This window comes from Rhamphochromis longiceps, linkage group LG3 (assembly GCF_057381845.1).
Source record: "Rhamphochromis longiceps isolate RC_006_pf linkage group LG3, R_longiceps_female_GT1.1, whole genome shotgun sequence".
In the NCBI taxonomy this organism is placed as follows: Eukaryota; Metazoa; Chordata; class Actinopteri; order Cichliformes; family Cichlidae; genus Rhamphochromis; species Rhamphochromis longiceps.
This window is the reverse complement of record NC_140559.1, coordinates 38,332,134-38,354,922: the sequence shown is the minus strand read 5'-3', so window position 1 is coordinate 38,354,922 and position 22,789 is coordinate 38,332,134. Positions and strand designations below refer to the sequence as shown.

At 40.9% G+C, this 22,789-nt stretch overlaps 2 protein-coding genes and 1 pseudogene across 2 annotated transcripts; 2 read left to right on the top strand and 1 right to left on the bottom strand.

The window, feature by feature from the left end:
* Positions 1-452: 452 nt before the first annotated feature.
* Positions 453-2,241, bottom strand: LOC146674518 (uncharacterized). The gene is made up of 2 exons (XM_085396721.1): positions 1,906-2,241; positions 453-1,019 (listed from the first exon to the last, which is right to left on the bottom strand). The coding sequence occupies exons 1-2, from the start codon at positions 2,163-2,165 to the stop codon at positions 749-751; spliced, it is 531 nt and encodes a 176-aa protein (XP_085252847.1). The 5' UTR covers positions 2,166-2,241; the 3' UTR covers positions 453-748.
* Positions 2,242-4,669: 2,428 nt separating this feature from the next.
* LOC146674517 (macrophage mannose receptor 1-like) lies at positions 4,670-6,572 on the top strand. Its single transcript, XM_085396654.1, has 4 exons — positions 4,670-4,703; positions 4,848-5,234; positions 5,393-5,743; positions 6,229-6,572. Exons 1-4 carry the CDS (start codon positions 4,670-4,672, stop codon positions 6,570-6,572), a joined length of 1,116 nt encoding a protein of 371 aa, XP_085252780.1.
* Positions 6,573-19,414: 12,842 nt separating this feature from the next.
* On the top strand, positions 19,415-21,554 carry LOC146674516 (C-type mannose receptor 2-like; annotated as a pseudogene).
* Positions 21,555-22,789: the final 1,235 nt, after the last annotated feature.

Below are 22,789 nucleotides of genomic sequence, written 5' to 3'. Positions count from 1 at the left end.
CGGTGGGATTCCCTTGTGATCACCTTTACTAAATATCTACAACCAATCTGATTATATCCTGTTATTGTTTTTTTTTTTTTCAATGTTGAAATTAAAATCTAGTAGCAGCCTTCTCATTTCTTTGTGTTTTGTGCTGTTTTACAGGCCCACAGAGGAGGACGGCTCCGAGGCAGATGAGGGACGGGTCCCAGGACGGTCCATCGGCGGTGGAGCTGGCCATCCTGGAGTCCCTGAAGAGGCCACACCAGTCTCCAATGGAGCATTTCCTCCTCAGCCTTGTTCCTGCTCTGGAGAGCAGCTGGTCCTTTTTATTCCTGTCTCTCTGTAAATTCTTATATTTTATATATTTATGTTTAATGTTTTTCTGTTTGAGACTTTTAATATTATTTTAAATAAATGTTTATAATGACTAATGTCTCAGTTCTACTACACAGCAAATGTTGGCACACGACTTGACACATGTAGAATTTATTTCATATTATACTAATGACAAAATATACTGATACAGTGGGATGCAGAAGTTTGGGCAACCTTGTTAATAGACATTATTTTCCTGTATAAATTGTTGGTTGTTACAATAAAAAATGTCAGTTAAATATCATACAGGAGACACACACAGTGATATTTGAGAAGTGAAAAGAAGTTTACTGGATTTACAGAAAGTGTGCAATAATTGTTTAAACAAAATCAAGCAGGTGCATCAATTTGGGCACCACAAAAAAGAAATGAAATGAATATTTAGTGTATATCAATGTGTGTGTCTCCTATATGATATATGGGGTGCCTTTGTCTGGATGTGCTTCCCATCCAGAGCTGCACAGCACAGAGGAAAGTTCCAGCGCTCCTGGAATCCCTCTGTGATGGACCGCCAGTCTCCAGGTGAAGGCACAGCCATGAAGTCGTCCACTAGACAGTCCCAGATGGACGTCGCTGCCTGGGGGGTGATCTGGCTCACCGTGGACACACCGACTCTGAAACTGAACGCGATGGTCCTGAAGGAGTCCCCGGTGACAAGGAACCTGGACAAAATTGTTCAAAATCAGTATTATGTGTGCTGCAGTTACAAAATACATTATTCAAATTCCAAAATACTTTTGTGATGTCAGATTTAAATCACAAAACATGAATCTTACATAAAACCTTTTGTAATTATAAGGATAATTACAAAATGTATATTAGATAATATCTAAAACAGTTGTGTTTTGTTTTAACTTTAACATATCATAATTTGATTGGTAGCAACTTTTGCCACTACAGTGAGCCAATCACTCACAATTCCTAAACATGTCAATCAGGTAGGAATTAAGTAAGACATTAATAGAAATAAAGAGTTGTGTGTTGACATGTAGCCCTTTCCTTGCTTAAATCATTAATATTTTTGAAAAATTAATCTGTGATAAGACAGCTTATCAAGATAGAACCATGTAACTAAAGATGAACCAAACTGTTCAGTTTTATCTAACTCTGTTTTAATAAAGGCTGTGACCCCTGCTATAGAGTCTGACAGCTGCAGGGATTATATACAAATATTCAACTATCCCAGAATTAAACCAGGTCTAAATAAAAAGGAGTGAGTATCACTACAAAGGTTAACTCAGTGGTCCTAATGCTACAGTTTGATATCAGCAAACACCGAGCGCATACATTGATGTGACACCACAGCCATGCTATCATGCAAACACTGATAACAGCATAAATCGAATTAAATCGGGACTTGATGAGAGCTTCTGAGTATCACTAGAAATATTATAAAGAGTCGTCTCTGTACCACAGTTTGCTTTCAGTAAACACCGACAGCATTCACTGTTAGCATAGCACATCCATGTTAGCAGTGTATAACTGGATGGATTAGCATATTAGCACAGATATCAATAAAGGACTACCGTATTAAATAGTTTTACTAACCTCAGGCAGACGGACAGGCGCTCTGCAGGTGGGATTGAGCGTCTGTAGTTGGTGTCTAGGCGGGCGATGCTGGGACCGACGAGGGAAAGCAGGTCCTCAAACTGGCCGATGGTGATAGCGCTGGAATCGGCCGTCATCCAGGCGCAGCTCCTGGAGCAAGTGGTGAAACTCACCAAACTGCTCATGCCTCTGGAGGACCTGATGGACCCAGGTACGGCGAGGACGTCTTTTACGCTGCTGCTCTGCTCTCCACAGTACATAGAGAAGGGAGACTCTCTCTTCAAGCGCTAGCTCGATAGCTGCCATCTTGCAAAGATACCGGTCTGGCACAACTCCCTCCCACATTCCTCCCACATTTCCGGTTCACGCGCGTCAAAATATCATATTTTGACGCGCGATGGATTTTTCTTGGACACGCGTTGAGACGCGAATGTACACGAGTCAAATTAGGGGCGTTTGGGGCGTTTTATTCGCGTCCATCGCGTTCGGTGTGAACACACCGTTAGTGTCAAGAGTCTGCGCTACCTTGTAGATGTCCGCTGATCTCTCTGCATTCCTTCACACATAACTGTTGTAATCTAGCCCATTTCGTACTGTGCCATGCTGTTCCAGATCATTCTCCAATGACTTCATTTGTTTGTCTCAGCCACATATGATAACTGGGGATGCATAAAAATATGTAAACAAAGCTACAGAAAAATGAACTCTTAGCATGTAGAAAACATGTCCTCCACCCTCTGGAAACATGTGAATACAGAGCCTACAGAGGCAGTATACAAACAACATCCAAAATGAGTCAAAGTTTGACGTCCACAATGACCCCATGGAGGTCTACAGATGACAACACTGATGTTATAATGCACAAGAGATTAAGTAGAGTCAAAAAAAGTTCTCCCCCATCTGTGGACCACAGTTGAACCCCCAAAAATGAGATATGCTGTAAAGGACATCACTCTGCACGTCACTTTGCACTTTGACATTACTATCTCTTTAAAACTTTGGGTCTGTCAATCACAATTTCCTTAATCTATACAATCTATAAATCACATATAAGACTGGATGTTGATCTTTTCACTTCATTTCTGGCCAGAGTCGAGCCGAGAGATCTCAGCCTCTATGACACTGCCTGATGGTCTCATGTTAAAGTCTGTATGCCTTACACAAAAATAGACATCATTTCACTGAGCATGATGTTTGGATCCCACTCACAGCACAGAATTTGTTTATGAGCGAAAGCAGAAGTAGAGTTAGCTACTGTGGAGATACAGAAATTCTTTTATTGCTGCCATATAATCTGCATCATTATACCTGCATTAATAACATTCTTTACAGCATTATTTCATCTAATAATATTTCTCACAGTATTGATACTGCATTACAGTTGTTTATTGAAGATGTCCATTTGAGGATCCTTCCATTTTGTTAACTTTTATTACAAGTATGGTTAGAAGTATTTTATACACATTGCATATCTGTGCCTATTTTGAGTTGATGTTCGGTTCATCAAGGGTCTTAAGCTTCACTGGCGTAACTGTCCAGGTGATACATGCTGAGGGAAACTAGAACATAGAAGGATAACTGCAATGCATGCTTACAGTACATATAATACATATAAACTAGGAATAGGCCTGAGCAGAGGCCCAAATGTTTCCAGCTTCTTGTTGCAAACCTGTTGCATTTTATTCTACTTGGTAACAGATGACTGGAGGTTATAACCAGCCCTTGGGCTTAAGATTATTACCTTTATTATTTATTATTACCTTGAAGGTGTTATCAAAATGAGAAGTTCTATGTCTGGTTATAGCTATTAAAGATGTACAAGATGTACGATTAACTGTGACTAATGTCTGGAACCTATTTTAATCTGTCATTGACGCCATGGGCGTGTACCCCACTGCTTTATAAGTGTCCACAACATGTATTTTGGTCAGAAGACATATGTTGATGTTTTCTCTGGGCTGTTAATAAACTCAACGTTTGATTGCACTGTTCTGGGGCCTCCGTGGTTTGTGACACTGCTCTACATTGATCGATTTCGCGACACTACTCAATATGGTGTGACTCGATACACAAATTTATTCAAATGACTCAAATGTAGGAAGCAGAAATTTTATCCTGGTAGGCCAACAGTCCTGCATCATATCACCAAGCACATGATGAATCTGTCTCTGTCTCTCTTTCTCATAATGTAAATGACATCTTTCATAACTGGAATATAAAAATCCCTCACATCAGTGGATCATTCATTCAGAGGGAAAGTCAGACTTTTATTTTAATATTCAAATCCTGACCAGGACAAAAAGAGCTCTCTATACTGTGTTTCAATATTTACCTGAGAGCTGTCTTCATGAACACATCGGATAGAGAAGAAATTATCACATGTAAGTTTAAAAACTGTAATATCATTTCATGATTGTGATACAGAGGTGATGTGTAGAGAATATTGAAAATATTTTGTGATGTGTTACAAAAAAGAAACATTTATCTTGCACGAGGTTTACTGAAAAGACTTGTGAGCTTAAAATAACAAGAACTTCCAAGATGAGTAACATTAATGGTTTCATTACCTTCTCCATGAGCTGCTGAATTATTAAAAATGAATTAATTTCTGTTCTGGTTCAAAATGTTCACACTATTTTTCTTTATCTTGCTTTCTGTTTAATCCATCTTTTCTTTCCTGACATAAAGTGTGCATCGAAGAAGTTCTGTTCAAATCTTTGTTTCCTTGAGCAATAAAGCATCACTTTCATCTGTCAGATCAAAGATGCAGTGGAGTCTGTATCTGCTTATTCTGATGGGTAAGTGGATTGTTTATTGTTTGTTTAAAATTAAAATTAATGCAGATTATGACCTCACACGTTTTGTTGTTGTTGTTGTTTTTTACTTTTTTAAGTGAATTCAATAATCTCATATAATCTCTATATCATATTTCTGTATATTAGGTCAGTGTTGCCTCTTTACATGCCGCCTGTATGAGTACCACTTTATTAAAGAAAACAAGAGCTGGTATGAAGCACAGAGATACTGCAGAGAGAAATATACAGACCTGGCCAAAGTGTTTGACATGACAGACATGAGCAGACTCTGTAACTCCGCACAGAATCAAGGAGAAGCCTGGATTGGACTGAACAACAACACAGGTGGAAACAGGACGTGGCGTTGGTCTCTGCCAGGAGTGGAATACATTCATAATGACAGCAGCTGGAATCTGAATGGAAGAACTGGTAAAGAACTGCCTGGAAACTGTGGGAGGAAAAGATACGATAATGGAGATAAAAAGCTGGCAGATGTTTCATGTCACCGTACTATGTGGTTCATCTGCTATGATGGTGAGGAGATATGAATAATATTAAATATTATTATAATATCATGATATAAAAATATAATGCAATCACATAATTGTGAAGTGAGAAGATAGAGACAGACAGAATTTCAGGTGAGAAATAATTGAGGGATGTCTTTGTGTGTTTTTCTGTTTGTTTTACAGAAAAGAAAAAAGACAATAAAACATTGTATTTGATTGAGGAGAAGAAGAACTGGACACAGGCTCAGAGCTACTGCAGATCAAATCACACTGACTTGGCCAGTGGACTCGATCAGGTAGATGGAGAAGAAATGAAGGCTCTGTTCATTGGCCGTAACATGAGTGTGTGGATGGGTCTGTTCAGAGACAGCTGGAGGTGGTCAGATGGGAGTAATTCCTCTTTCAGATACTGGGATATGGAGTTATTCAATGATGAACAAAGCAACAAGACATGTGCTATGACTCTGTTAAACAGATCAGGAAAATGGAGCTCTGATGAATGTGACAAAGAAAAACCCTTCTTCTGTTATGATGGTGAGTTTTTATCAACATTTGTCTGATTGGTTTCTCTAAAAGGAGGATCACTGGAATCACTGACAAGATCCAACTGAACATGTTGTATATTTTTCCTCCACCTACATCTGCATGTTTGCTGAATTAATCTCATAAACATGAACACACTTAGTTGACAGTCAGATGACTTTAAATATCTGTGGGATAACTTTGAGCTACTTTTATGTTCAACCAACGTTTTAAAGTCTCTGTTGTCTGTAAATATGGAGAGAAGTTGTTTTGGATTCCTAATAGTTTAAAAACACAAACATTTCAGGATGTTGTCGACCTGTCTGCACAAAGTTCATTATTGTTATTATACTGGTTTCTACTGAGGGCAGAGTAACACACACGCTTTTTCTAGGTTTTTTTTTTTTTTAATTGGAACAAAATAAACAGCACAGAGAGTTTCTCATGTTTACAGCTCACTAGATTCAACTGAATGTGTTGTTTTTTCTTTATGGCAGATAAACTGATCCTGATCAAAGAAAACAAGACCTGGGAGGAGGCCTTGGATTACTGCAGAGAGTCTCACAGAGGACTGGTCTCCATCACTAACCCTTACCAACAGAGATGGGCAGAGGTGAGAGCCAAGAATGCCTCGAGTCCTTTTGTCTGGCTCGGCCTGCGCTACTCCTGCACTCTGGATCTGTGGTTCTGGGTCAATGACAAGCTGGTCTGTTATGAGAAGTGGAGCAGTGAGGGAAAGACTGAGGATTGTGGCAGGGCTGTGGGCATGCAGAGTGGAGGACAGTACGAGTGGGTCAGTCAGAGAGACAATGAGACATATAATTTTGTTTGTTTTAAATAAGATTTCTGATGTGTGTCACTGGCTCTTTTTTTTTTTTTACTGGCAAAAGTTCAACTAATAGCAAAACAACAAACAAAAAAAACAAACATTGTTTTAACCAGCACAAAATTGGCAATATCTGATATTCAGTAAAGTAAATATAGTTTCCTTTTGACTGCCTGATTCAGTCATGATGCCTGATTCTTTTGGTGATGACAAAATTTCAGCTAGAAGCAAAAATCAAATCTTTAGCTGTAAATGGCTCAACACTGATAAAGTCTGATCTGCACTGAAGTAATATGGTTTATTATTTTCCTCTTGACTGTCGGATTCAGCGATATTATACTTACTTTCTTCATTGCATTACTCTATTATTACACTTTTCTTATTGGACGTCAGAAACAAAGTTAGTTTCAGTTTTCATATTTGCTGTTTATTTTATTTTTATTATCTTTGTAATCTTTTTGTCTTTGTGCACTTATAAACTGGTCTTAGTGATAATATTTCTAATCTTTAATGGTTAGTAAATATTAAAACTAATGCGACAAACCAGAGCATTTATATTGTAAACTTTCACCAAGGTAACTATTTTTTTCATATGACTATTTAAAGTGATGTGCTGTAAACTAGTGATCTGTGTCAGGGTTTCTGGGTCGTTGACCCAGTATTTTCAGTTCACGTTCACTGTTTATCTACTGCCTGTTCCACTTCCTGTTTTATTGTGTTAGCCTTGGTCTGTGTGCATTATGTTCAGTCCTCTTCCCATTTATCATTAGTTCATTAGGTTCAGCTGTTCACTCACCTGTCTCCAATCGTTGTCATTGTTAGTCGTGTATTTAAGCCCTCTCTTCCCTTCAGCCCTTGTCGTGTCATTGATGTTTGTGTGATGTTATGTAGTCGTTCCCGTTAGTGCTCAGTTATTCAGCCAGCCACTCAGTCTTTCAGTCAGCTAGTCAGTTCTGCCGTTCCTGCGTTGTTTATTCACCCACTCCAATAAATCCTCATCATTTCTGCACCGTGAGTCTTGCGTTTGGGTCATCTCTTCCACGCCTCCACACACAACCTCTGACAATCTGTGTGTGTCAAGATAAATAAATATTCAGTTGCAAGTGTAACAATCAACACTCCTTACAGTAGTTCTTGGTACATTTATTTCTACAGAAAACCCTTAAAATCCTTACACGTGTGACTTACTGACAAAAAGCACTTTCTTACTACAAGCCTCATTCATTCATTGACAAAAGTGTTTTGTTTTTTTTTCTTGCCTAAGCTCTTTTAACCTGACATTCACCCTCCAGTGGGAGCACTGGGGGCAACTCAGTGCTCAGCACCTGCCCAAAGATACTTTGACACACAGATTTGACCGATCTACTAACCTTCTATGTGGCACTGAATCCGATACATATCTGATGTTTTAGAAAGCGACTGCTGTGTGAACGGTCAAATCGCATTAAATCCGTCTTTTACGTCACTGACACAAGACAGACGCCAATTATCAGCGCCGGAGAAGCGCCCGAGAAGACATCGTGAACGCTTCCTGGCCATCCGGTGAAACTGCTGGGAAGACAACGTTGGAGAAACGTGAACATTTTATTTGTACTGTATAATCTGCAGATTCTGACAGAAATCTGCAACTGTCCTTTGAAGCACCGCTCCTCTAAAACAGCAATGAGGATAATTATTAGGTTATCTACATTATTATGTAAATAACAAAATAACTTACAGCAAAAATTGGGAAACGTGAAGTCCGAAGTCTTTATATTAAGGGCCATCAGTCAAACAATACTGTTTGCTCTGGGTCTAAACAGAGCGCGTTGTGTGTGACATCTTCTGTTGAGCATGTGGGCCGCTTTGAGCGTTCACACTAGAGCGCGTTTGCTGTCACATTTTATCTGTAGTGTGAACAAGCAGACAAAAAAAATCTGATTTGATCAAAAAATCGGAATTGAGCATTAAGACCTGCAGTGTGAACGTAGCCTAAAAGAGTAAAATGTATTTGATGTTGTAGTTTTTCAGACTGTTATTCCTTATTTGTCCTCTAGATGTTGCCAGTGTGTTTGACTTTCTTCCTGCTGCACACTTTCTCCAACGTGTGTCACTTTGTGCTATATGGAAGAAGGTTCTGGATAATGAATGGGATGTTCATGTTACTTTCATTATATAAAGTCAGATAAAGTACCCACTCCAAACACCCACCCTGACCCCACTCCCACTTTTACTGTACTGACAGCAACACTGTCGCTGCATGGACCCCACGAGTTTGTGCAGACCTGATACTGTGAGTCATGTATGTGAGAATGGTGCTGACTTTCTCTGCACCCTTGTGAATAATCAGTGTGGCTGAGTTCAGTTAACTGTAAGAGAAGTCAGTAATGAGTCCATCACAGTCAGCACTGTTTGCTTTTAAACATGTAAAGCTGTGTAAGGTGTGATCGGGTTCATTATTCTGCTGCATTATGGAGTTTTTCCCACAAACCACAAGGCAGAACTCTTAGTGAGGGTCAACATGTTTCTTTTTAATTCATCTGAAAAAGCTATCTTTAAATTAAGCACATTTTTAAAGTCGATCTGAAGAAATGACTTGATTGGCTGAGGGCTGTCACTTTTAATGAGTTACAATGCACACAACTGGTCTGTGTTTCCTGTGTGCACACACTGACTACTGTAAAGTTAAAAGGAAAACACTGTGCAGGTTAAAATAATTCCACTGTAAATATGAGAAAATCTGCAGAGAGTAAAAAGTTTGTTTTTAAATTCTAAGAGTTTCAGATTATTTCCAGGTTTATATAAAAATAACATAGATTATGTTTCAGTGTAATAAAGATACAATGTTGTAGCATATGGGACGAATCTGCTCGAGGTTTTGGATTTAAAACACATCTCTAATAGTGTAACAGAATTAATTTAAAAAACAAAACAAAAAAAATGGTAAGCAAAGGTCACTTTAATCTTCCTTCATAAAATATATAAATAATAAAGCAGAAGTTACTTGGCAGTGAAGGATCACAATCTACAAAGCTACCCTCTGTTCACAGATACAAAAAGCTTGTTTTGTATTTACAAATAACTGCATGAACTACAGTTCTTTACTTCTGCTAATGTGCTAGCAGCCTTAACCACAATCACTTTATTTTTATTTGTTTTTCTTTTGACATTTCTCAAACCCTTTGACTAGACAGTTATTAAAATGAGTTTCCAACTTTGCATATCATACCTTGCTTTGTTTCTAAATCCTAAAACCTTCAGTATTTTCCAGGTTTATATAAAAATGTGTGTCAGTGTCATGATGAGGCGATGCTTTGCAAAATATGAGAAGAATCTGCCCCAGGTGCTTGATTTGAAAGAGAACTTCAAGGCAAATAAAATGATCAAAACATCAAAAAGTAAGCAAAGATCACTTTACTGTGTGATTTCAATAACATGACCAGGGGTCTCAAACTTTAATGAGGTGTGAGCCACTGCTGGCACTGTCATCTCATTGGAGGGCCACTTTAGTGTTTTTCTTTTTCTTTTTTTTTTCTTTTTTTGTGTACAAAACAAACAAACAAGAAAACACCCACAAACATTTCCGTAAACAGTGTTTTGTTTGTTTTTTAAAGTTGAAATATTGTATAACAAGACAAAACTGCAAACATGAATGCAAGTTGTTTTTTAATAACTCTTAACTAACTGAAGCCTTTCATTGAACTATCAAATAAACAAATTGGTCCTCTCTTTCTGGCAGACACGTGGCAGCACTTCTGCTATTGTTTTGAGAGCGTTTATTGGATTAATCCCTGCTTCCCCCTGGACCCTGGAGCCCCGGACCCTTTCCCCCGCCACACTGTATATATATTCTCACCTGTTGTCTCACTGTAAATAAACGCACTTTCTCTTTATCAAGGATACCTGGTCTGCACGTGAGTCCGTTTCAAACATTGTGACATATTGCCTATATATGAAATCATTTTTGGGGTTTTAACCTTTTAAAACCGGTCGGAGTGGGCACGCTCTGTTTTGCGTAACTATTTTTAAATCCCGGTAGCACTGCAACCACGTAAGGTAGCGCAATAATTTTTTTTGCATATGAAACCGGAGGAGTTGTACTTACATCTTATGCCATCAGCTTGTCCTAGGTCACAGTTTCCTTCCACATATAGCTTTGCAAAAACTGCATAAAAAGCGCTTGCAGGAACAAAAACACAATATTCCAGAAACACGCTTTGCCGATCTGATCAGCTAAACCGGAAGTGACGTCATTTTCGTGGAAATGTAGTTTTTTACCATCAGGGCCTCATGAGCCTATACTGGTGTTTTTAAAAGTTATCTTTGACTTTATGACTTTCTGTGTTGTTTCTGGGATGCTTAGGACTCATATTGCACTGTTGGGAATAGTTTATTGTGATGCATATTCTGTTTGGGGTTTTTTTGCAAATTTGCAGTATAATATTTATTTTCGTTTTTCCTGCAGCATATAAAAATTGGTGTATTTCAAAAATAAAACTATGAAGACACTCAAAATAAAGTTCCTGTGGTGGGAAACTATTTTGTGCAACTTTTTTGTATTTAGAGTTTTGAGGGATAAGCCTCTTAAATTTCTCTAACTAGAAATATATGTTAAAAAAAACAAAAACGATTTTCAATTTTTTTGTAGTTTATTGCACTTTTTTGCAATTTATGTAATTACTATGCACTTAATGCATACATATTATTAAAATTTGGGCTATAATGGTTGTATTGATGTATATCAACTTGAAATGCTCCCAAAAATGGCTCCACAGCATGTAAAAATATAATATAAGCTCTGGCGGACTTGGTTCTATGGTAGGTCTTAAAGGGTTAAAGAACTTATTTTAACATCGCACTCGACAACAAAAAAAACTTCAAGGGCCAAATTGCATTATATTTCTTCACATCAAGTAGAGGTGACGTGGGCCGCAAGTGGCTGCAAGTTTGTAGCTACCACAATGACTCTGTCACACATCAGTCATGAGAAGAATTTAGTTCCTGTAGAAAGAGAAGAAAGTTATTTTTATATGTAAAGTGTAGAAATGAGTGCACTGAGTGAATTTGCTATTTTATGACATTTGTACACATATGCGTGAGTGTGTATTATTTCATGATACCGTTGAAAAAAAATTCAGTTGTTCACATATTCAAACAACTTAAAGAAGTCCAGACGCTTTTCTCTCCAAGCTCCTTAGACTACCATGACCTGGATGACTGAGGACCTTCACAGACAGTTGTTCACATTAAACTTAGTAACTCAGTGTGAATGCTGTACAAGGGAAAAATACTTCAACTATATTTTATTTATTGATTGCATATTTGTGATTATTTTATTAATGATCAATGATGTGAAATATAATGAATTATTAATAAAGGTGATACCTGACAGTGCAGTGACATATTTTAGCTCCGTGGCTGGTGCTCTTTGTTTTCTTTTCTGTTTTTTGTACTTCAGTTTTATTGTTTTACACCCATTGTGTGTAAACAATGAAAACTTCACAAGAGTGAACTTCTTCATTTATATTTATATTATTTATATTATTTTTATATTATATTTATATGTAAGCATACAAAGGAGTGCAATGAGTGAATCTGCTATTTTATGACACTTGTACACATCTGAGTGATACTGCTGAAAAAAATTCCGTTGTTCATATTAAACTTGTTGGCTCTTCAGGCCTGGAGTTCGACATCCCTGATTTAAAACAACAGTAACATCTGGTATCAGTTTGTGTCAAAGAAACCTTTACATTGACTCATTTGCCTTGTAATGAGCACTAACAAATACTTCATGGGAAAAGTACCAGGCTTACCAGCTTGCACCACCAAATGTTGGAGGAATTCTTGAGTGAAGAGGAATCTGCCGTCATCCATTCCTAGCAAGGACAGTATGCTCTCCATGACCTCGAGAGTGGTACCATCACCCAGGCCTGGGAGAGAGAGGAGTTTCTTGGCCCGCTCTGCATCAGAGAGGGAGTAGCAACGCTGCAGCACCTTGACAGCGGTGTATTTCCCTTGAGATCCCAGATGAGGGTCATCACATGGCGGGTGGACAGTGGATCCAGCAAGGCAACCACATGGTGGTATTTCGTGTCGTTGGCCGAAACGCCACGAAAAGCAAACTGAGTTTCGACATGTACGAACCACAAAGGAGGGTCGTGAAGCCAAAAATCCGACATCTTAACCGCCACAGCAAAAATTAAAACGTACAGCTCTGCCAGGGCCGTGCAGAGAGGTTAAAAGGGGCGGGTGCTCAAAGTTAAAAAGGGGCACATTGAACCAGGCTGAATAACAACAACACACATTCATCAAGAATCTAATATGGGCAACAAGGCAAAGCAAACGTCGCCAATGTTTTACCTGATGGGTACATGGTAAATGGCCTGCATTTGTATAGCGCTTTTCTAGTCCTTAAGGACCCCTAAGCACTTTACACTACATTCAGTCATCCACCCATTCACACACAGGCGATAGCAAGCTACATTGTAGCCACAGCCACCCTGGGGCGCACTGACAGAGGCGAGGCTGCCGGACACTGGCGCCACCGTTTACATTTTTAAACTGTAGAGATACAATAATTTTACTGCTGTAAAATCCAACTTTTGTCTTATTTAAAATATAAATCTAATATAATCTGCTTCTTAATGTATGTTTTTTAAAATACAGCGTGTGTTTTTTAAAATATTATAATTATAATAATGCATAATTATGTGGACATGCATATTAGATCGTTTTTTAGTGAAATATAATCCCCTCAGAAAGGCAGGAAAAGCCCGGAAACTTACTTTAAAACTAAATATGTTTCTAAATACTTTAAAACTAAATATGTTCCCTAAAACGGTGACAGAGCTACAGACCCATGACAGCCAGGTAGCCAGCAGCTATGACCAGCACTACTTGTGCAGTTAATAAAAGGACAGGTAATGTTTGTCGCGCTGTTGCACACACAGCACGCTCGTTTGTTTCAGTTCGTCAGTTGCAACAAGACAGCTTACCAACGTGTACGTAATAAGCCAATACTCCTTGGTGCTATACACTACAGTGTGCGCTGTACACCTACTTACTGGTTTTGTCACATCAGTCTGTGTCTCTGAGTTAACTTGTGTTTCTCCTACAGCTCCGGACCGCAACAAATGCGCGTGCTCTTTGTGAGCTCGTTCCCGGCTCGTAACCAGCGCGTTCTGCCGTCAAGGGCGATCATTGGTTAATAGTGATCATGTGACTGATGCAAGCCAGATCCTTTTATTTAGCAAAACTGTGATTAATAGTTAAATATTATTGTTGAGGGGCACAGAAAGGACTCCGCACGCACACACACATTAAAAAAATAATAATAATAATTTTTTTTTTTAAAAAGTTGCCTCAACAAAAGGGCACTTTGGGCACCCATCAGGAAAGGGGCGGGTGCTCAAGCCCCTCTAGCCCCCCCCCCCCTGCACGTGCCTGAGCTCTGCTATCACTTCCGGCATAAACGAAGACAGAAAACATAATAGCAGTGGCTTTTGTAGGTTTACTGTAGTTGGGCTAGCTGGTATTAAATGATGTGCTAGCTACACACCCATATGGAAAAGATGTATATAAATCTTATTAAGTTTGTATCTGTCTTGTGTGAAACTTGTATGAAAAGCACACAAGAGTGAAAACAGATATAAGATTCCTTGAAAAATTATATAAATGAAACTTGTATGTTTTGGATACTTACTAAAGCAATATATGAATCAGAATCAGAATCGTGTTTATTGGCCAAGTATATGTGCAGACACATACAAGGAATTTGGTTCCGGTAGATGGAGGCTCTCAAGCACAGCAATGTAAATCACACACACACACACACACACACACACACACACACACACACACACACACACACACACACACACACACACGCACACGTGTCTATATATACATTACACATGCATACACATACATACACAAAGCTGTGTAAACAAACTATAAATAACCAATCTAAACTTATATGCATAGAATACAGAAATGAGGTGGAATGAATACTACAGAATGTACATAAGGTGCAGCTGCAGTCTGGCAGTGGGAGCAGTGTGACAGGTCAACTGTTTAGGAGGGAGATGGCAAGGGGAAAGAAACTGTTCCTATTTTGGGTGGTCCTGGTCTCCAGGCTTCTGTACCGTCTGCCAGAGGGCAGCAGGTCAAAAAGTCTGTGTCCAGGGTGTGAGGGGTCTGTTATGATTTTCCCGTTTCCTGGTTCTTGAGAGGTACAGATCCTGGATGGAGGGCAGGGGGGGGGGGCGCCAATGATCTTTTCTACTGCCCGTACAGACCACTGCAGTCTGCTCCTGTCCTGTTTAGTGGCTGCACCATACCAGACCGTGATGGAGGAGCACAGGACAGACTCAATGACTGCAGTGTAGAACTGGATCAGCAGCTCCTGTGGGAGACTGTACTTCCCCAGTTGTCTCAGGAAGTACATCCTCTGCTGGGTCTTTTTGAGGATGGAGTTGATGTTGGTCTCCCACTTCAGGTCCTGGGAGATGGTTGTACCCAGGAACCTGAAGGTCTTCACAGTTGACACAGGGCTGTCTGATATGGTGAGGGGGGGGGGGGGCGGAGTTGAGGGATGTCTCCTGAAGTCCACTGTCATCTCTACAGTTTTAAGAGTGTTCAGCTCCAGATTGTGCTGACTGCACCAGAGTACCAGCTGCTCAACTTCCTGCTGGTATGCAGACTCATCACCATCCTGAATGAGGCCAATGACAGTGGTGTCATCTGCAAACTTTAGGAGTTTAACAGCTGAGTTCTTGGAGGTGCAGTCGTTAGTGTCACGGTCCTGGGTCTCCTGACCCAGCGTTTTTAGTTCCTTGTGATGTTTGTATTATTGTACTTGTGTGAGTTATTCTATGGTTGTTTCTCTGTGTCCCCCTCTGTTCTGTGTACTTTCTCCTGCCAGCGAATAAAGCTGAGTTCTTTGTGTTTAAACTTCGTGCCTGCCTTTTGGGTCCAACTCCTGCCTGCCGCACAGCGATTCATGACAGTACGACGCGACCAGACATGGACCCAGCAGCACTCAACCCACCAGAAGAACTGCGTCTGGACATAATCTACTCCGTGGAAAGACTCCTGCATCTGTGGCTCGAACATGAGGGGAGGGAATTTCGCCGTGCTGTGGAAACCAGACTACAGCGTTTAATCTCTGGTCTTCCTTGGCTACTCAGTGCGCTCCACCCACTCGAACAGGATTTAATCCAAAATGAGCTCCACCTTCATCCCCCAGCTGCTACTGCCCACCTGCCTGAAGGGCCGGACGTGGAGCTGCTCGGCCCGTCAGAGCCATCATCAAAAAAGAAACGGCGTTCCCGCCGCCGACACCCACCGCCACAGCCGGACCCCGAGACTTCTGAGTTGCCAGCTGTGGTGAGTGGAAGGGACAATCAGGAGTTTCCTGACTCTGGGACTGTTTATTCCGGGGCTGTGTTTTTTCACTTAGCTGCCCAGCCAGAAGCGCTAGCTCCGTCTCCTGTGTCCCCGCTAGCACAGTCGTTAACTCCACCACAAGCTCCGTTTTCACCCCTACCATCACTTCAGTCTCCCTCAGTTCAGTCTGCCACTCAGTTACCTCCTCAGTTGCCTTTAGCTCAGTCGTCTACTCAACCACCAACTCCACTCTCACCACAACCGTCACTGCAGTCTCTAGTGCAGTCTCCTGCAGCTCAGCTTTCCCCAGTGCAGCCTCCCTTAGCACAGTCATCCACTCAACCACCAGCACCACAACCGTCCCCACTACCTCTAGTTTATTCCCCTGTGAAGTTATCGACTCCACCACCTACTCCACTCTCACCACCACCGTTACTACAGACATCAGTACAGACGCCCTCAAATCAGTCTCCCGTGCAGTCATCTGCTTCACCTCCACCAGTAGCTCAGCTCCCCGTGTTTCCAGTAGCTCAGCTCGCACCTGAACCATTGGCCCAGTCCCCGATAGCAGTACAGTCTTCTGGTCAGCTTAACATTCAGCCAGGGGTCCCAATACCCTCTGGCTCTACATCAGCCCCTGCTGGAAGCTCGGAGGAGTCCATCCAGCACTCCGCGGCTCCCGCGCCGCCACCCGCCTCGTCCGCTGGAGGGTCCGAGGGGCCTGTTCAGCCTCCCGTCTCCGCTGGAGGGTCCGAGGGGCCCGTTCAGCCTCCTGTCGCTCCACCAGCGTCATCATCCTCGCCAGCTGCAGCCTCAGAGTCTTCATCCTCGCCAGCTGCAGCCTCAGAGTCTTCATCCTCGTCTGGTCCGGCCTCCTCCGAGTCTTCATTCCCGTCTGGTCCTGCCTCGACTGGTCCTGTGCCCACCGAGCCTCGGCCAGTATGCCTGACACTTGAGAGCCGCCGCCGCTTTCCATGCGGCCGGCCTCCTGAACAGCTCCATCTCCTTCGCCGCCGCCGCTGCCTTCTGCGCGGCCGGCCCCCTGAACTGCTCCGTCGTCTCCTTCGCCGCCACCGCTGCCTTCCGCGCGGCCGGCCCCCTGAACTGTTTCCCCGCCGCCGTTGCCGTCCGCATGGTCGGCCCCCTGAACTGCCCGGTGTTTGCTGTGCTCTGCTTTTGTTTTCTGTTCCGAGCCCTCCGTCCTGGACCCCCGCCGCCCGCCCTGGGTTGTTTTCTGTTTGGTTTTGTTTTTCTGGTTTTGGGCTGTCTGGAGCCAGCCCTTACTAGGGGGGGTACTGTCACGGTCCTGGGTCTCCTGACCCAGCATTTTTAGTTCCTTGTGATGTTTGTATTATTGTACTTGTGTGAGTTATTCTATGGTTTCTAGTTTCGATCCCTTGCCCTTCATGTTTCTCTGTGTCCCCTCTGTTCTGTGTAAGTCTGTGTCTGCATGTTTGAGTTCCCCTCTGTGTCTCTCGGTTCTTAGAGTCCTCTGCCTTATGGTTTATGTCTCTGTGTTTCTTAGTTGCTGTCTCCACTGTGTCAAGTTTGCGTCTCTGTGTGATACTTCCTGTTTTACCTTGAAGGTCCGTGTCTTATGTGAATGTGTCCTGCTTTGCTTGTCTCGTCAGTCCTGATTTCTCCCAGCTGTGCCCTCCTTCTGTGTCTCATTCCCCTCGTTACTTCCCAGTGTATTTTAACCCTGTGTTTCTCTGAGTCAGTGTCGCGTCGTCCCTCATGCTGTGTGGCTCTCCCTGTGTCTCTCTGTGGGTTTAGTTTGTGAGTTTCCAGTTTAGTTTGCTTTGTTTGACTTTCTCCTGCCAGCGAATAAAGCTGAGTTCTTTGTGTTTAAACTTCGTGCCTGAGTGCCTGCCTTTTGGGTCCAACTCCTGCCTGCCGCACAGCGATTCATGACAGTTAGTGTAGAGGGAGAAGAGTAGTGGTGAGAGGACACATCCTTGAGGGGCACCAATACTGAGGGACCGAGTTTCAGAGGTGATCTCCCCCAGCCTCACTTGTTGCTTTCTATCTGTCAGGAAGCTGGTGATCCACTGACAGGTAGCTGGTGACATGCTGAGCTGGGAGAGTTTGGAGGAGAGAAGTTCAGGCACGATGGTGTTAAAAGCCGAACTAAAGTCCACAAACAGGACCCTGGCATAAGTTCCCGGGCGGTCGAGGTGTTGCAGGATGTAATGCAATGAAAGTAATGAGAAAGTGGCCAGGGTGTAACTATTGCAGTGTTTACAGTGTGTTAGATGGAGGAGTTGTACAGGGAGATGGCCACAGGCAGGAATGATTTCCTGTGTCGTTCTGTGGTGCTTTTTGGTAATCTCAGTCTCTCACTGAATGTGCTCCTGTGACTAGCCAGTGCGTCATGGAGTGGGTGGGAGGTATTATCCAACATTGTCTTTTTCTTGGACAACATCTGCCTGTCAGACACCACCTTAATGGAGTCCAGCTCCATCCCCACAACTTTATCGGCCTTGTGGATCAGTTAATTTAGTCTGTTGGCATCTCTGACCCTCAACCTGCTGCCCCAGCATGCAACAGCATAGAGGATAGCACGGCCCACAACAGAGATAAAACATCTTTTCACTTCACTTCTGGCCAGAGTTGAGCCGAGAGATCTCAGCCTCTATGACACTGCCTGATGGTCACGTGTTAAAGTCTGTATGCCTTACACAAAAATAGACATCATTTCACTGAGCATGATGTTTGGATCCCACTCACAGCACAGAATTTGTTTATGAGCGAAAGCAGAAGTAGAGTTAGCTACTCGGTGTGCCTTAATAGTCAAATTTATTAAAATGACTCAAATGTAGGAAGCAGAAATTTTATCCTGGTAGGCCAACAGTCCTGCATCATATCACCAAGCACATGATGAATCTGTCTCTGTCTCTCTTTCTCATAATGTAAATGACATCTTTCATAACTGGAATATAAAAATCCCTCACATCAGTGGATCATTCATTCAGAGGGAAAGTCAGACTTTTATTTTAATATTCAAATCCTGACCAGGACAAAAAGAGCTCTCTATACTGTGTTTCAATATTTACCTGAGAGCTGTCTTCATGAACACATCGGATAGAGAAGAAATTATCACATGAAAGTTTAAAAACTGTAATATCATTTCATGATTGTGATACAGAGGTGATGTGTAGAGAATATTTAAAATAATTTGTGATGTGTTACAAAAAAGAAACTTTTATCTTGCACAACTTTTACTGAAAAGACTTGTGAGCTTAAAATAACAAGAACTTCCAAGATGAGTAACATTAATGGTTTCATTACCTTCTCCATGAGCTGCTGAATTATTAAAAATGAATTAATTTCTGTTCTGGTTCATAATGTTCACACTATTTTTCTTTATCTAGCTTTCTGTTTAATCCATCTTTTCTTTCCTGACGTAAAGTGTGCATCAAAGAAGTTCTGTTCAAATCTTTGTTTCCTTGAGCAATAAAACATCACTTTCATCTGTCAGATCAAAGATGCAGTGGAGTCTGTATCTGCTTATTCTGATGGGTAAGTGGATTGTTTCACCAAATATACAGTTTTTAATTTAAATAAAATGACTGTAGATTACTACTTAATTACTACTGATTACTACTTGACATGTTTTTTTTTTAAATTTCTGTTTTAAAAAAAATCTTATATAATACCTCTGCAGGCACTTTGTTTTATACCTTATATGTATGTGTGTATTTGTACTTATTTGACTGTTACTCTCAGTTCTGCATAAGATTTCCAATGTACCTGGACCTATTGTATGTATGAAAGGGGCAAATAAAGGACTTTAGCTTAGATTCACTCAGTCTTCTCATATGTGCACAATCACTGCAGTCAGAGTCTCATTTATGTGACAGTTTCAACCTTATGTTTGATTTGCTAATGTGACTTTTTTGTTTATCATATTTCTGTATTTCAGGTCAGTGTTGCCTCTTTACATGCCGCCTGTATGAGTACCACTTTATTAAAGAAAACAAGAGCTGGTATGAAGCACAGAGCTACTGCAGAGAGAAATATACAGACCTGGCCAAAGTGTTTGACATGACAGACATGAGCAGACTCCGTAACTCTGCACAGAATCAAGGAGAAGCCTGGATTGGACTGAACAACACAGGTGGAAACAGGATGTGGCATTGGTCTCTGCCAGGAGTGGAATACATTCATAATGACAGCAGCTGGAATCTGAATGGAAGAACTGTTAAAGAACCGCCTGGGAACTGTGGGAGGTAAAGATACGATAATGGAGATAAAAAGCTGGCAGATGTTTCATGTGACAGTACTATGTGGTTCATCTGCTATGATGGTGAGGAGATGTACATAATATTAAATAATATTATAAAATCATGATATAAAAATATAATTGAATCACATAATTGTAAATTGAGAAAAAAGACAAACAAATTATTGGGGGATGTCTTTGTGTGTTTTTCTGTTTGTTTCACAGAAAAGAAGAAAGACAATAAAAAATTGTATTTGATTGAAACATCTATGAACTGGACACAGGCTCAGAGCTACTGCAGATCAAATCACACTGACTTGGCCAGTGGACTCGATCAGGTAGATGGAGAAGAAATGAAGGCTCTGTTCATTGGCCGTAGCACGAGTGTGTGGATGGGTCTGTTCAGAGACAGCTGGAGGTGGTCAGATGGGAGTAATTCCTCTTTCAGATACTGGGATATGCAGTTATTCAATGATGAACAAAGCAACAAGACATGTGCTATGACTCTGTTAAACAGATCAGGAAAATGGAGCTCTGATGAATGTGACAAAGAAAAACCCTTCTTCTGTTATGATGGTGAGTTTTTATCAACATGTGTCTGACTGGTTTCTCTAAAAGGAGGATCACTGGAATCACTGACAAGATCCAACTGAACATGTTGTATATTTTTCCTCCACCTACATCTGCATGTTTGCTGAATTAATCTCATAAACATGAACACACTTAGTTGACAGTCAGATGACTTTAAATATCTGTGGGATAACTTTGAGCTACTGGTAGGTTCAACCAACGTTTTAAAGTCTCTGTTGTCTGTAAATATGGAGAGAAGTTGTTTTGGATTCCTAAAAGTTTAAAAACACAAATATTTCAGGATGTTGTCGACCTGTCTGCACAAAGTTCATTATTGTTATTATACTGGTTTCTACTGAGGGCAGAGCAACACACACGCTTTTTCTAGGTTTTTTTTTTTTAATTGGAACAAAATAAACAGCACAGAGAGTTTCTCATGTTTACAGCTCACTAGATTCAACTGAATGTGTTGTTTTTTCTTTATGGCAGATAAACTGATCCTGATCAAAGAAAACAAGACCTGGAAGGAGGCCTTGGATTACTGCAGAGAGTCTCACAGAGGACTGGTCTCCATCACTAACCCTTACCAACAGAGATGGGCAGAGGTGAGAGCCAAGAATGCCTCGAGTCCTTTTGTCTGGCTCGGCCTGCGCTACTCCTGCACTCTGGATCTGTGGTTCTGGGTCAATGACAAGCTGGTCTGTTATGAGAAGTGGAGCAGAGAGGGAAAGACTGAGGATTGTGGCAGGGCTGTGGGCATGATGAGAGGAGGACAGTATGAGTGGGTCAGTCAGAGAGACAATGAGACATATAATTTTGTTTGTTTTAAATAAGATTTCTGATGTGTGTCACTGGCTCTTTTTTTTTTTTACTGGCAAAAGTTCAACTAATAGAAAAACAACAAACAAAAAAAACAAACAAACATTGTTGTAACCAGCAAAAAATTGGCAATATCTGATATTCACTAAAGTAAATATAGTTTCCTTTTGACTGCCTGATTCAGTGATATCATATTTACTTACTTTCTTTATTATTGCTTCATTACTCCATTGTTGCACTTTTGTTGTTGGATGTCAGAAACGATGTTAGTTTTGGTTTTCATATTTGCTGTTTATTTTTTATCTTTGCAATATTTTTGTCTTTGTGCACTTACACTTATAAACTGGTCTTAATGATAATATTTCTAAATATTAAAATCTAATCCAACAAACCAGAGCATTTATTGTTAGATTTGTATTGTTGATTGTCATATATGCTTAGAGTTTTATAATTAGTTTAGATTGGTAGAGGTTTGATCCTTAATAGTCTGCAAACTTTGTGTGCATTCCAGAGCACTCTGGGAGCATGGGAGAGGTCGTACCTTGTCTTATTGTTTTACGGTAGGATAAATGTAGCTATATCTGTTTTAGTCTAAGTGCCTTTTGTTTAAATGAACTGCTGGACTTCCAGACCAGCAGGGTTAGGGAAGTCTTTATGGGGTCACACACACACACACACACACACACACACACACACACACAGGCAAGGTACTCTTTGTTTGTATGTAGACGTCATATGTTAATGAACCTATGCATATTCATGTAACCTCAATAAAAGAGCAGTGTTACGGGGGAGCGGGCGAGAACAACTGGGGTCAAGCGAAGGAACGGCGTTTGTCCGGTTCTCTCCCGTGCACGAGAAACATGAAGAACTTTGCCTACTCGTGTCTTGCTTTGCTGTGTAATTAAATTGTCCTTAACGTTCCAGCGAATAGGTTTATGCTACAAACCTATCATTTATATTGTAAACTGTCACAAAAACCATGTAACTACTTTTTGTCATAATGATCTCCTGTTTAAAGTGACATGCTGCAAACCGATGATCTGTCTGTCATTATAAATAAATACTCAGTTGCAAGTGTAACAGTCTACACTCCTTACAAGAGTTCTTGGTACATTTATTTATACAGGAAATTCTTTATAGTTCGACCCTAATGAAAAAAAAGTCATATTCTCAAAAACTGCTTCATTGACCTGAGAACTCTTGGCATTATCCAAGTGATCAGTCTCCAACTTGCAATTAAAAATGT

Excerpts from the sequence above, each read along its gene's own strand:
- LOC146674518 (XM_085396721.1), bottom strand. The coding sequence starts at position 2,165 with ATGTACTGTGGAGAGCAGAGCAGCAGCGTAAAAGACGTCCTCGCCGTA. Across the intron at positions 1,020-1,905 it reads CGCCTGTCCGTCTGCCTGAG|GTTCCTTGTCACCGGGGACT; the intron begins GTTAGTAAAACT and ends AATTTTGTCCAG.
- LOC146674517 (XM_085396654.1), top strand. The coding sequence starts at position 4,670 with ATGCAGTGGAGTCTGTATCTGCTTATTCTGATGG. Across the intron at positions 4,704-4,847 it reads GTATCTGCTTATTCTGATGG|GTCAGTGTTGCCTCTTTACA; the intron begins GTAAGTGGATTG and ends TCTGTATATTAG. Across the intron at positions 5,235-5,392 it reads GTGGTTCATCTGCTATGATG|AAAAGAAAAAAGACAATAAA; the intron begins GTGAGGAGATAT and ends TTTGTTTTACAG.